The sequence below is a fragment of the Mus caroli genome, chromosome 14 (assembly GCF_900094665.2).
Source record: "Mus caroli chromosome 14, CAROLI_EIJ_v1.1, whole genome shotgun sequence".
In the NCBI taxonomy this organism is placed as follows: Eukaryota; Metazoa; Chordata; class Mammalia; order Rodentia; family Muridae; genus Mus; species Mus caroli.
The window spans coordinates 54,061,922-54,077,114 of NC_034583.1; the positions used below are offsets into that span (position 1 = coordinate 54,061,922).

At 43.1% G+C, this 15,193-nt stretch overlaps 1 protein-coding gene across 6 annotated transcripts in view; it reads left to right on the forward strand.

The window, feature by feature from the left end:
- Wdfy2 (WD repeat and FYVE domain containing 2) overlaps positions 1 to 15,193 on the forward strand; it is a 129,646-nt gene that overhangs the window by 86,608 nt on the left and 27,845 nt on the right. For all 6 annotated transcript variants that reach the window (XM_029468828.1, XM_021181667.1, XM_021181668.2 and 3 more), the window contains 2 exons: positions 6,094 to 6,148; positions 11,159 to 11,309. In XM_029468828.1, coding sequence (XP_029324688.1) covers positions 6,094 to 6,148; positions 11,159 to 11,309 — 206 coding nt within the window. The remainder of the gene's footprint in view (positions 1 to 6,093; positions 6,149 to 11,158; positions 11,310 to 15,193) is intronic.

Below are 15,193 nucleotides of genomic sequence, written 5' to 3' on the forward strand. Positions count from 1 at the left end.
TAGCCCTGGCTGTCCTGGAACTCACTTTGTAGACCAGGCTGGCCTCGAACTCAGAAATCCGCCTGCCTCTGCCTCCCAAGTGCTGGGATTAAAGGTGTACGCCACCACCACACGGCTATATAAAGTTTTATATATTATATATTATAATATGTAACATACATCCATTGGGACTGTGCTTTATAACTCTGCATTTTGATTGGTTGTGGTATTCTATAGTGGTCTCTATTGCTGTTTCTTTGTGGTATTGAGGGTTATATTTACCTATAGGTATAAGAATAAATAATTTAGGCTATAGTTAGGGATTTTGCTGGTTTAGCAAAATGGCAGTTATAGATTCTCCTCTGAAATCCATGTCTTCACTAGCCTTGAACACTTGGCTAGGTTCCCAGTACCAGGTGGATTTCCCTGTTGTTGAACGACTCTTAGGTCTAGCTAGAGAGCTGTTGGTTATTCTCAGATATTGTGAGCCACTGCCACACCCCTAGGGTTATCATGCATGCTGGTCATTGTTGTGGTTCATAGTGTGCTAAGTATCACTGTTTGTTGCTTGGCTCTTTTGGAGCTTGCATGGTGCCCATAACCACTGCCCCAGCCTAGCCTGGCCATCCCAACCTGTACCAAAACCAATTTGTTCAGGCTTTTGACAGGACCTGTCCTGCCTGTCCCCCAGTACCCGAACCTATAGGCTCACCCCATACCACATTCAGTATCTCCACAAGCTTGACCTGTGTCTTACTCCAGGCTTTAACCAAGTCACACATCCTGCCTACCAACCAAGTCTCCTCTATCTACCTGACTTCATTCCACCTAAGCCATTTTTGTCTTCTAGGCCTAACCTGCCCATACATCCTCTCCTATGCCCCAATCTACTCTGTCTGTATCAGACCTAGAACTAATAAAAGAAGTCCACATACTCAGGTCTCACTGCAAAAATATAAACAGTATGATAGATCAAGCCAGGTGTACTTCACCTCCAAAACCCAGTTTTGTAAAAATGCTTGCTAAGGAGAATTACCCTGATGAACTAGGACACAGAATTTAAAAGAACCATCATAAACCTTAGCAAAAAGTTGAGGGGGTTTAAAGAAGACATAAACAGCTTGGTGAAATTAAGTAAAAAGAACTTGAGAGTAAACGTCTGAGTGATGCCGGAGAAAACAGACATAGGAAACGACAGAGACAACACAAGACTGGAGACTGGAGGCAGTAATGGGGTAGAAAGCTGAAGAGGACTTAGGCTGAAAGAAGGGTAGAGTGGAAAATCCCAGGTGCTCAGCTAGAAACGTAAAGGAAACTGCCAAGTTGAGGAAATTGGTCAGAAGATCTCGAAGAGAAAGTAGAGGATCCAGATGAAATAAGACAGGAACATGGGGACCAGAAGCAGAAACACAGGGAGGGGCAGTGTGGGATCCCACGGAAGAAACCAAACTCCAAGTCAGAGTCAGAGGTGGGGGAGAAGTCGAAAGTCCGTGGAGTAGAGCAGCTTATCAAATTCCTCCTTCAGGGGTGACTTTGTGTAGCACATACTGCTTCGAACCTGGCAACTTCTCTGTGACCTTTTGCTAGGTAACAAAGCACATCCCATCATTTCTCCCTTATTCTTTATAAGTTTGGGTATGACCATGGTGATTGCTTTGTTTATTTTTCTGGGAAGAAAGCTTTTATAGGGAATGCAACTATAGTTTTGTTTACTTGATAAAAGTAGACTTATCATGCATTCAGTCAGTATATATATTTGATGCACCACATGCTTGACAAACAGTTGGTAGCTAATGATCTAATTTTAGATTCTATTTTTATCTGTGAAGTAGTGTTAGATTTTAAGAAGTAAGAGAAATTATTGGCAGACGTTCAAATAAAGCAAGAAACTTAAAATGTGAATTTAAGATGTTTTATTAGCGTGTGTGATGGGTGTTGGGGGAGGGGCACACAGAAGACAGTTTTGTGGCATAGAGCTTCTCCTTTTTATTTTACGTGGGTTCTGAGGATCATACCATGCTTCTCAGGCTTGTGTGGCAGGGGCTACAGATACTGAGCCGTCCTGCTGCAGTAGAGCTTAATGTATAAGGAGCTGTGACTTTATCACCAGGCTTCTGTGGATGTGTTCATTGATCCTGACGTGAGGTGGGGGACAGTGCTAAGAAGTGTGTAATATTCTGGTTAGAATAAAGACAGAATGACTCAAGACAGCACTGCGAACGTGTGACACTGAGAACGTGTGCTGAGTAGGGTCCAAAGCATGACTAGAAAACAAAATGGTATGTTTTATTCTGGTAAAAAAAAAAACACATTAGACTGCCTACCGCTATCTTCCTTAGGTTTAGAAAACTCAATAAGTTGGATTAGTTGAGGCAACTCTATTACCAAACAAAAGCCATGGTGTCTATTTGACATACATTTCAAATGCAAATAAAAGGTGGTTAAAAGTTCTCACGATGAGTTCAAGAGGGTTGTGATTGGCATGTGTCTAGGCAAGCATGGACTTTTAGTACTTTTTAAATGACAGGACATGTTAGCAACTTAAAAAAAAACCCGTCTTGCTCAATGAAAGTAGCTTTGCCATCTGATTGACTGATTTTGCTAGGCTTGGTTTTCAGAGAGAGGAAAAGAGTGGAAGAAGAATGAAATATTTGCAGATGTTCAGAGCTGCTCAGGCTAGTTAAAGATAAATATAAAGACGGGAGTGTATTTCTCATGGGAGACTTTTCAATTGAAACATTTTGTATAAACATAAACTTTATAAAGGTAAATGTAAATTCTAGTGCAGAGGCAGAGGAAATGGCCCAGTTTCTAGAGTGCTCGCATCTAACATGCACGGGGGCCTGAGTTCATTTACTAGACACGGCGGATGCAAGCCTGCAGTCCCAGGGCTTGGGAGCTGGAGGCCAAGGTTCAGACCATCAGTGACATTTTCAGTTCCACAAAAGATCTGATAGATGTAATACAAAGGCAGAATATTTGGACAAAGAAATATTGGCAGTTTTACTTTTTAAGTGGTTCAAAACCTTTCTATACTTCAGTAGTAAAATTGTAGACTACAAAATGGCACGGACCACACACTATATGCATTGCCTCAGATGTAGACTACAAAATGGCACGGACCACACACTCTATGCATTGCCTCAGATGTTGCTGTTTCCCAGATGCCCTGGGTTCATTGTCGCACTCTTAAGCCAGAACAGTCCTGGGCTCCTCAGCCACTTCCTCGCATACAGAAACACTACGCTGTGAGTTCACCAGCCTGCACGTGGGGGCTAGGTTTAGGCTATGTCCCAGAGGGAAGGAGAAGCTACTGTGGAGCTAGTGTGAGATCCAGAGGGAGATGGAGAACGGTGCAGGTAATTCCCCTCCCCTTCCTTCTCTCCTGTGTTCTTATGTCCGTCCTTACTTCTGTCTGTCCAGCCACTTCTGTGTGCTGGAGAACTGGCTTCTCTGAGATTCAGGGCTACTTGGTGGTGCTGTGCCAAGCTTTCTTCTGTTTCCCTTGTTGGACCTTTGCTGTGCTATGGAGGCTTCACTGCCAGTGCTAGCTTTCATTTAAAGGGGTTACCTCAGAGACAGTTGTTTTGGGGTGGGGAGAGGGGAGCACCAGTTTAAAGCAAAATCTAAATTAAAATGTATAGAAAAAAAATGAAAGTACCAAGTAATATATATGAAAAAAGGAAAGACTCCAGTGTATAAGCAGCAGTGCACATCAAACCACAATGAGATGCCATTTGCTTGCACGTTAGTTTGGCAACAGTGAAAAGAGGAACTCACCTGTTGATGGGATTGAGTCATGTGGATGTAGCAACTGAGTGGCTTATCCTTGATGGGGTGTTATGGCAGAGTTTTGTGTTTGAGACAGCAGTCTTCTATATGTGCCAGCCATATGAGTATATGTGCTCTTATAGAATAGTGAATTTGAAGACAAATAAAATGGTCATTTTCACGGTCTGTTTTATTATAGATATTCATTAAACTGTATAATAACAGTATTATAGGGCTGGAGAGATGGCTTAGTGGTTAAGAGCACTGACTGCTCTTCCAGAGATCCTGAGTTCAATTCCCAGCAACCACATGGTGGCTCACAACCATCTGTAATGGGATCCAATGCCCTCTTCTGCTGTATCTGAAGAGAGTGACAGTGTACTCATATACATTAAATAAAGAAATCTTTAAAAAAAGTATTATTGATATGATTTCAATTATACTTATATCAAAGAAATGCTATCACAAAGGTACCTTTAAATATTTATAATTGGTATACTGAGAATAGCATGTGGTTTCACGATTAAAAAATACATATATACATCAATAAAAGATGACAATATCTCCCCCAAATTTTCCCTGCCTGTATATTTTTATCATCAAAAGAAGAAAATATTTTTGAAAATTAGTTTATTAGTACATGAACTGGTAGTTTTTTTATTTTGTATGCAAGTCTTAAATCCTACAAGAAAACCTGCATCAAATTTTTTTATCCTGTGCCTGGCCTTTTCCCAAAAGGAAGTAAGGTCTTTTTGCTTAGACCAGTGACCATGTCAGCATATACCACGAATGAACTAGATTTGTCCACTTCTCAGTTGTGTCTACAGCAGACGGCTTTTCTCTGTCTGCCTTGGAGGCTCTGGAGAGACGGGGCTTGTGTGAGGCTTTCCGAGTCAGGTATCACAGACATTGTCAGTTAGTTCCTCTGGGGGAAGCTGTATGTATATTTTCAACTTTATCCGTTACATTTTGTGTTGGACTCTTCAGAAATGAGGAGATAACGCTGCTACTCCTTGAAGGATTCATGATGTAAGTTTAAACTGGCAAGTTCAGAAATGTTTTTCCCAAGGAAAACATTTTAAAGAAAATTCCTTTGTTGGTAAGCGTCTTACCAGGACTATGACAGAAACACAGAACCAGAGAAGATAGTCTGCCCTGGCATGCCGTCCTAGTTTACCTTTGTGGCATCTGTCACAAAAGCACACAGTGTTTTTACTTAAAAACATTACATAATCTCTGAACTCAGTAAGCATCTAACAGCAAGAAAAGGATTCCCATGTCTGTCCTCCCGCCCTGCTTTGTAAGAAAGTCATCAGAGAAAAATTCTGGATGCCTTGTGAAAAGCTTTATTGTTCTGTTGGCAGCCTGAATAAACACTGCTTTATAATTCACCTTTTAAGGATATGTGGGTGTTTGCATTTGAGAAGGTTCAGGAACTCAACTGCTGCCAAGCCTTATAAAACCCTGGTTGGTGTCTCCTTGGCACGGCCAACTGCTCAGTTGCTTACCTGAGACCCTTTGATGTGCCCCACGCCCCAGATACGCTGTAGAAACTCGTGTCTTCAGTACACTGGTTGTCGATCTCATCTCATCAGCTTAGGGGGTGGCTTCACACCGCTGACATTTGTTGAAGACTCTCTGTTCCATGTTCTAGAGACACAGGGATTGAGCAGGAGCAGCCCTGGGAGCTCATTGTGAGGGAAAGAGAATTGCTGATGTTAGTAGCAGCAGACTCCAGATAGCTAACCTTATTTCTCAGTAGAGAATGGCCGCCCATTAGCTCACTGATAAAGTCTTTCAAATGTTCTCTGTGGCGCCAGTGAGATTTTGAATTGTTAAGATTGGCATTGACCAGAATCCAGACTCAGAACATCATCTAGTATGATTCTTCTTATATAAGAAGAGCCAACTAGAGAGTTGTGAGGTAAAATTTCTGATCTTCTGTCGGATCAGAGTTTGGGTTACTCTTGGGGGAGGGACACACATGCCAAGTTGATTGACAAACCACTAATGTTAGCTGTAATTCTGTTATGTGGTCTGATTACCAAAGCAGAATTGTTCATTAAAAACGTTGCTTTTGCTTGGGGCCTGGATGATGACCATGGTTAAGAGCACTGGCTGCTCTTCTAGAGGACCAGGGTTCAGTTCCTAGAACTCACAAGATAAAGCCCAACCATCTGCAACTCTAGTTCCAGAGGACCTTACTCCCTCTACTGGCCTCCATGAGCACTGCATGCATGTGGTACACAGACATACATGCAGGCAAAACCACCCACCCATACACATAAATAAAAATCTCAAGAAAAAACTTTTTTTGCTTAACATTTTTCTCTTGTCTTGTAGGAGTTTATTTTGTCTGAAGATTATAACAAGATGACACCTGTGAAAAACTATCAAGGTAGGTGTTGCAGGAGAGTCATCAACCTGCTTTGAAACTGTCTCTTAATAATGTCTACCCTCACCAAGAACACTTACGTTACATGGGGGAACAACAAGAGAAACCCTGGGAGGTCCCTGGCAATATCCCGGTTTGTGAACTAAGTCATTGAGGCCAGAAGAATCCAGGTTCTACAGAGGTCAAGTACCAAGCCAGACTAGGGCAGGGTGACTCCAAGTCCATCATGCTTTCTGGGAATGGTACAGCAGGCTCAGGAAAAGTAGAGTCAGCCTCAGGTTGTTCAGACGAGCCTCATTTCATGTTTGGTAAAATGCTTGGACATGTGGGGGTAGGGGTGGGGTGAGGGTGGAGGGCCACAGTTTCTATGGTGTGTTTAACAATGGCCATTGGCCAAATTCACTCTGTTAGTCAGTAGTGTTTGGAGGGGACCTTTATCCAGACCAGCAGTATCATGGAATCAGGGCATTGGGTCCTTACATCCCCAATGTCATTGTATCCAGATATCTTGGCCTCATTCATTCTTTGTGGCCTCCCAGCATCTCCTCCATGACCTCCAAAGGCATTCTGCTAGCATGGGTGTGGAAGGATCTAGGCATTGCTTTCTTTAAGATTTGGAGCTAAATCTATTTCCCTGTGGTTTTATTCCTATGCATCACTAATCAAATATTTATTGAGTACCTACAGTGTTCCATTAGCTCAGGAGTGTAATAATGAACAGAAATATATAGTGTCTACCTGTAAGAGGCTTATGTGAGAGATTTTACAATGTGCCCTTCAAGTTTTTGCTTAGCTTGTTGGAACCACAAAAACTTGAGTTTCACCTTTTTCCAGCCTCTTAAATAGCTACAGAAGGGCCTATTCTTCCTTCTCCTTTGTTCATCTTTATTCACTTCTCTAACATAAGCATATTATGCTTCAACTGTTTTTTTTTTTTTAATAAGCTATTGTTCTCTAAAAACATGTTTGACTGTCTTACGCAGATTTGAGGTCTCATACTATACCATTAGGACCATTTTCAAATACAACCTGGTGTGTCATGTAACTTTTTGTATGGTTCCTAGTGATCAGTTTTTTCCCCTCATAAGGGTGAGCTAGACTCAGAACGTGGTAAGTGATGGAGATCACTTCCAAGATTATGAGCGGAGACTGGGCATGCATGGCGCTCACCTTCCTGCTCCCTAGTGTGATGTCTGATGATGTGAGTGGTCCTGTGGAGAAGCCTGTGTGCTAATGAGCCAAGAAACATCTCATCAGCAGTCAGCGAGGGACTAATACTCCCTGCTCAGCAGCCCATGAAGAATTGAACCCAGCCAAAAGCTATGTGAGATTGATTAGAAACCAGCTCACCCTCTGTTAAGCGTTCAGATGACACCCCCACCCCCACCACCACACATACACACACACACGCACACACATGGTAATTTTCTCCTAGGAAAAACCTTATGTCTGGAGCATTTTTGGCCCAAAGAAACTCTGAGATAATAGGATGCTTTGAGACATCAACTTTGGGATAATTTGTTACCCAGCGGTAGATGACTAGTGCATGCATGTAATCTGCTGGGTAGGTCCTGCTTCTCTCCCCTCCTGGCACTGCTGTAATAACATACAGGTGAGCTCTGGCAGCCGTTTCACACTGTGACTCATGTGGGGCAGGTACCACTGCAGCATCCTCACAGGATATTTTAAGGCTGCATCCTGTGTTTTGGAACATCTACTTTTCTTTTTATACTAAATCTTGGACTTGCCAGTCTGTTACTTTTTTCATTTTAACTGGCCTATCTGCTCAACTGATAAAGATATATTAGAATTTTAGTTGTCATTACATATATTAACTCCCTTTGGCTTTGTATTTTCTTTCTTGCACCTTTGTTAAAGGTACTGATGGTCCTGCCAGGTGCATATCTGAGAAGCCCATTACCGGGATCTGTTGTTGACATGCATTTACAGGGCAGGTTTTCAAGCATAGCCCACATGCTTTCTGTCAGATAATTACACAAACCCAATAGCCAGACACTTGTGGATGCTTTTTTCACAGACTCCTAGAGCTGATGGTAAAATAGTACATTTTTGTTGTTTCCTTTAATCCAGTGTTAAGCTTATGAGAAAAAAACAAAGTTTCCCATTTGCCAGAGCAAAGAGAAAACCAAATCCCAGAGGGTTGTTATAACGTGCACGCTGACTTGGCAGCTGCCCTGGGGAGATAGAGAGGCAGGAATAGCTGGTTCCCTGTGTGTGACCATGCCCTTAGCAGCAAAAGGTACAGCCTGGAGCCTGAGTAAGACCAAAAGCGATTCCTAGATATATTCATAGATGGTTTACTGGTTTTATAGAACTTTAAAGGAAGAAAATATGTGAAACTACAGGAATTCTTTTGGAAATTGAGAAATAAAAGACTTCCCAGCCCATTGTTAGGAAATCAGTATTTCCTGATACTAATGCTATACAAAATCAATATGAGAAAACTGGATGTCATTATCCACAAAAGTAAATTTCACCACATCCAGCAATATATACAAAAGAATAAATACATTATGGTCAGGTGAGATTTATATTAGCAATGTAGTGTTAGATTCACAATAAAAACTAAATGGCAGCCAGGCACAGTGATGGGCGCCTTTAATCCCAACACTCAGGAGGGAGAAGGATCTTTCCGAGTTCTAGGCCAGCCTAATCTACATAGAAAATTCCAGGATAGCCGGGACTACACAGAGAGACTTTACCTCAACAAATAAATACACAGCCCAGGGAAAAGCAACACAGGAAGGGCATTTGGTGAAATCATGGTCACAGCTCAGGAATCCGGGAGAGAGAAAAGCAGGGCACCGGCATAGCGAGGAACTGCCTGCAGACCCAGCTCTGGTGGCATGGTGATGTGAATCGTGTTCTCCTGCTAAGACTCGGATGCCCCTCTCCCCGCTTCCTATTCAGGAAACCGGACAGTAAGCCCAGGTTTCCTTATGAGTTTCTGAAGCTCAGTGATAAGAATCTGCCTTCAAAGAATTTCCTTCTGAGTGGTTAAGAGTCGTCTCCTTAGAGTGTGTGTGTGTTCTTTGAGTTTTGAGAGTTTGTTTTATTTTCCCACGGACAGCCACACTCTAAGAGAACTGACTTCACCATAGAAACAAAGGTTTGCTTTGCTGTCTGCATGTGTGAGAGGCAGGAGGGCGGGATTCAGATATGCCACTTTCTGTCTCTGCGGTGACTAAGAGAATGTGTTTAGCACTCTGCAATTGGCAGATGGTTTTACCGCAGTGGGGCTGCAGACAGCTACCCACACTGTCTAATGCTGCTTGGTAATGGAGGTGGAAGATCTATACTTCACCATCCTCAAGAGTCTACTCCTGCCCCAGCAAACCCCTAGCCAGGCTTCAGAATGGCCTTCTTGGTCATTCTATTCCCCTGTATTTGTACCCTGGCACCACATAGTAAGAAAGAAAAATTCTTCCTGCCTGAGTTTATTAAGTAATGGAGAAGCCATGAGACCTTAGCCAAACAACTCAGCTTTACTGCCCCTCAGTCTGCCCCGGTGACCAGCAGAGAGATGGCTAGAGACTCTGAGGAGTCTCATCTCACCCTGAAGTTGTGCAATGCAAAAGTTCTTCTAGTGGTGTTGTACTTGTATATGAGTAACCATGGGGAGTCTCTCTCTCATAGGTACATACTTCTGTATAATAGGCGTGCCATTCCTTTTTAAAACATATTATTTATTTATTTATTTATTTATGTTTATGTATGTGAGTACACTGTTACTGTCTCCAGACACACCAGAAGAGGGCATCAGATCCCATTACAGATGGTTGTGAACCACCATGTGGTTGCTGGGAATTAAACTCAGGACCTCTGAAAGAGCAGTCAGTGCTCTTAACCGCTGGGCCATCTCTCCAGCCCAGGCATTTCATTCTTAATCTCAGTAACTTTTCTATTGTTGTGGTAAAATACTATGACCAAGTCAACTTAAAAATATGTGTGTGTGTGTATGTATATATATATATATATATATGTGTGTGTGTGTGTATATATATATATATATATATATATATATATATATATATATAAAATTTGGACTTATAGTTCCTAAGGGAAAGTCCATGATGGCAAAGCAGAAATGGAGACAGAAACAGCTGAGAGCTGACATCTTGATCCACAAGCTTGAAACAGAGAGATTCTACACTGGGAATGGCATGAGTCTTTTGAACCATCAAAGCCCATCCCAGTGCCACACCTCCTCAACAAGGCCACACCTCTGAATCCTTCCCAAACAGTTCCACCAACTGAGGACCCAACATTCAAATATATGGGATGGTTATCAAGAGGCCGTTCTCACTCAAACCACCACCATCCCTTTTATTCTCCAAGCATTTGGCTTCTAATAAGAAGCTGTCAGAATTTTTTTATGAGTTTAAAAATCAGATTTCATCAAAAGAGATCAATATACTTTTCCTCTGGGGGGAGTGGACATAAGCTGACCACAAGTGTAAATGTCATTCCTAATGTGACTTGTAGTCACACTAATTCAGTAACCCTAGCATGCTTGGCCAGGCTTTGGGGGAGGAAGCTTTCTGAAGAGTAATTCTTGGGTGCACACAAGGAAGGACATGAGGGCAGGACAAAACCAAATCAAAACCAAACAAATATTCATAGGGCATTCTTCCTGACTGACTGTTGATGGGGAGCTACTGGGTTTCCCTGTCCCTAGTGGCTTTGTCTTTCAGCCTCTTCTGGGGTGGGGGGTGGGGGGAAGAAAAGGATGTAACACTGGGCTGCAGTTTTCTGGAGGCAGGTCGGGGGGAGAAAGATGTAACACTGGGCTGCAGTTTCCTGGGATGTGGGGAAGAGAAGGTTGTAACACCAGGCTGCAGTTTTCTGGGGTAGGGGGAAGAGAAGGTTGTAACACCAGACTGCAGTTTTCTGGGGTGGAGGGAAGAGAAGGATGTAACAGTGCTGTGCAGTTTGTGTTTTCCTCAGGAGACTTTCTCTATCAGTCATTTTTCTCATCTCTTAATTTTTCAGCACATCAGAGCAGAGTGACGATGGTCCTGTTTGTTCTGGAACTGGAGTGGGTGCTGAGCACAGGACAGGACAAGCAGTTCGCCTGGCACTGCTCTGAGAGTGGGCAGCGCCTGGGAGGTTACCGCACCAGTGCTGTGGCTTCAGGCCTGCAGTATCCTTTGCTGGACAAAGTCCTTTCTCCTTGGTTCATGATAATTTATGATATGCACAACTTAAAGGTTTTCTGGTTTTTTATTTACTGTTTCTTCCCTGTGTGAAAAAGATGCTCAGAGAACTTCTTAAGGCTCGAGGTATTGGGGGTTTCCACAGCACGGGAGTGGAGCAAGGCTACATCATTAAGGTAACAGGCCTGCTGACTGCTGTGACATAGTTCTGACACCTAGACAGGACACAGCCCCGACGTGTGAGCCCTAGCTGTCAGGATGACTGGCAGATGGACATACAACCATCAACAAAGTATGACATTCAGTTTTTAAAGGCGAGTTATTCCCCTTGCAGGACATCTTTCTAATGTTATAAGTACCCCATTGGTGCTTAGAGAGTAGTCCATGAGATTCCCTTGTGTTTAGAAATACTTTGGTGGCCAGTGGGATGAGTTAGCAGGAAAGAGAGCTTGCTGCACACGCTTGGAACCTGAGTTCAGCCCCCAGAGCTCATGGTGGAAGAAGACAACTGACTGTTGGAAGTTGTCCTTTTACGTCCACGTGCTCCACACTGGCATACACTAATAATAATAAATTAAATTTTAAACATTTCTTGACAGGCTGCCACGCCAAGGCACAGTGAGCTAGCTGTCTCTAAATGGAATTCTGCAGGTTTTGTTCCGTGAGACTTCCTCAGAATCCATCGTATATATTCTTGTCTCCCAAGTTGTCAGTCTGTGTACGTCGGGTGAGTGGCCTAACACAGAGAAGCTCACCTCTTACTGGCAGGGCTCTGAGAAGCTGAGAATCAGTTGCTGTGGGACATGTTCCTCCCACAGCAAGGAAGAAAGTTCTCTTGTGTAGAAAAATGGAATCCTCCCATTTCTGATAGAGAGAACATAGAAGCTGACACTGTCCACAGAAGTAGGAACAGTGGGGCCTACTTTTGGTTTATCTCTATTTCTAAAGTATCCAGTCAGTTGCCAACAAAATGACAGTGTGCTGCAATTCCCTTAACACCTGAGTGGCAGTGGGTTTGTTTATGGGTACACAGAGGCAATGCTGCTGCTGTTTTCTCACTGGAAGGGCAAGAGGGAGGGATCAAGATTGCCACAGTGGGAGGTTGTAAAGATGGAGAGTTAGCGCGAGGAGAGACAGAGTTGACAGGGAGAGGGGGCTTATCCTTGACAGGGCAGCACCACATGAACACAGAAGACCCTTCCTAGTGCTTCAGAGGAGCCGGCTGAAGCCTAGGCAGGGCACGCTGCTAGTAAGAACAGCACTGCTGTTCCCCAGGCCTCCCCCCTTGGGCTTCTGCTTTTCTCCCTTTGCTCCTCCGTACCAGAACCAATAGCATCCTATGGCTTACAGAGGCTGGCATCACTGGCACTGTACTGGTGTGTCTTCCTTTTATCTTGTGTCTTGCCTAGCCAAACCAGCCAGTGTGAGCAAAGACACAGATGGCTTTTCAAACTAAACTCACCTTGATCATACTAACCTTTGTTTAAGGTTCACTTTCATTTTATGACATTTTACTAAGTAGAATCATGTTTCTGGTTACTTGAAGCCCATGTGTGAATGTGTGTGAGTGTGTGTGTGTGTGTGTGTGTGTAGGTGTGTGTAGTTTGTGTGTTCACACACCACCTTCCAGAAAGTGCACCAAATTTGCCTTTAATAACTCCAGTTTTCAAACTACAGTGCCAATTCTTACTCCTCAGTATCTTTGCACTGCTAAACATTGGTGGCATGGCAGTCCTATGCTTTTGCTAAGGGGTGGTGGTGGGGTAGGGTGTGGTCTGAGTGAAGAACCATGAGATTCTTCCAAAGCTAGGGGTCCACCCCCCACACACACACACACACTCCCTGGAACTTGGCTGTCAGATGACAGATTATTAGGCAAACCCCTACACTATTACCGTCCCACCTCTACCTGTTTCCTTCCCTTCCTCCTGCCACTTACCACTCTTTAACAGTTTTCTGCTTGTTTGTTTGTTTGTTTGTTTGTTTGTTTGTTAAGGAAAGGGAGATCTGATGAAGCAGCATAAATGCAGAGTGAAAGCCCTACTCTTTGTCTTGCAGAGGACAGCTGCTGTACAGGGAGGCCTCCACAGATGACACAATACTGTCCCATCTCCACCTGTCATTTAACAGAGTTAACAAGATTCACTGTTCAGAGCACATTCATATGTTCTCTTCTTCCAGGCCTCTCAGTAGAAAACAGTAGTGACAATAACCAACAACTCAAGCCAGGAAACCATGGAGACAAAGAGACTGGCCAGGTGACCTCTCAGTTTCCAAGAAATAGCCAATTATAACAGTAGTAAAAAAGGAGGGAGAAGGGAGAAAATATCTAAGCTGAACTGTCTCTCAGAACTCAGCGAGCTTCTGCATGTACTCCATCTGAATTAGCAATGGTGTGCTCAGATCCAGATGTAGCAGCAAAGGCTTAGGAGCCCAGAAAGCCCAGGGGGTTTGTTCCAGGTCCTGGGAGAACAGGATGCTAGAAGTTTATGACTAAGATTTCCTAGCTGGTTCTCTGCACATCTGCACAGTCCAGAGCAAGCTCTTCCCTAAATGTCTGTGCAGGTCACAGGAAATGGGAATATTTTCTTTGTATTTTACTTGCTAGTCTTTAGTTAAGGAATTATCTTACCCACCTTACTCTGTCAGTATCTTATTATTTGACCATGTTTTGACCATCTTTTTTATGCTTTCTCAGAATAATTTAAGACTCCTCATTTTTTAGCATTTTCTTCAAGAGTTGTTAGAGGTATCTCTAAAATGGCACTCTGTTCATTGAGATGTCTTCCTGTTAGTATTATTTCTTGGGTTTATTCCCAGTCAGGTCAAGAGTTCTAAAAAAGCCACTGAGTTTATCTTAGTTTCTTTATGTCACATTTAATGATATTGTCAAGCACTCCAGCATCCAGTTGTACTGTCATTTTGCTTCAACTCCTCTGAGTCTCTGTTGGGACCATGGTTTGTTTGTGGTTTTGTTTTTGTTTTGTTTTTTGTTTTTTGAGACAAGGTCTCTCTATGTTGTTGTCTGGAACTTGACCTCAGGCTGGCCTCAAACTCAGAGATCCCTCTGCCTCTCTGCCTCTGCCTGTCTCCCTCTCCCTCTCTCCCTCTCTCTCTGCCTCTCTGCCTCTCTGCCTCTCTGCCTCTCTGCCTCTCTGCCTCTCTGCCTCTCTGCCTCTCTGCCTCTCTGCCTCTGCTTGAGTGCTAGGATTAAAGGCCTGTGCCACCATGAGAAAACATTTTGATGGATACTTGTCTGTGATCACATCCGCTGTTGATACCTTCTGTTCCTTTTTGCTACAATATTTCTGAGCAAATTCTAGACCTTAATGTCATTTTATCTAAACACAGTTCATTATGAACCTCTAAAATGAAGAAATATTTGTTTATAATCACAAAGATATAGTTAGCTCTGGAAATTAATAATCCTTCATAGTGCTAAATCTTCTATTCTCAGCGTATAGTGCCTGCATGCCAGGTTCAGGTTGCTTTGTGAAGATCTGTTTGAAGTTGGGTGTAGACCCGCTGCGTCTGTGTAGACAGTGCTGTGTGTTCTGATTCCTCCTTTGGAACAGTTCCCAGTGTTTCTGGAAGCCTCTGGCCTTGCTTTCTAGATAGTCTCATTCTAAATTGACCCCTGAACTTCCACTGGCGTCACATATTTTGTTCATCTTCCTGCTCCTGGTTGGAAAGAACATACCTAGCTCCAAATAACACGTTGATATTTTTGTTGTGGTCATGTTATAAGTTAATCTGATAAGTGACAGCTTAGTCACATTGAGTCTGAATGTGTAGCAATATGTATATCCTTCATGTCTTCCAGGACATATCTCCAAGTTTTGCTAGGGTGGTACTGCATATGCCTGGTTAA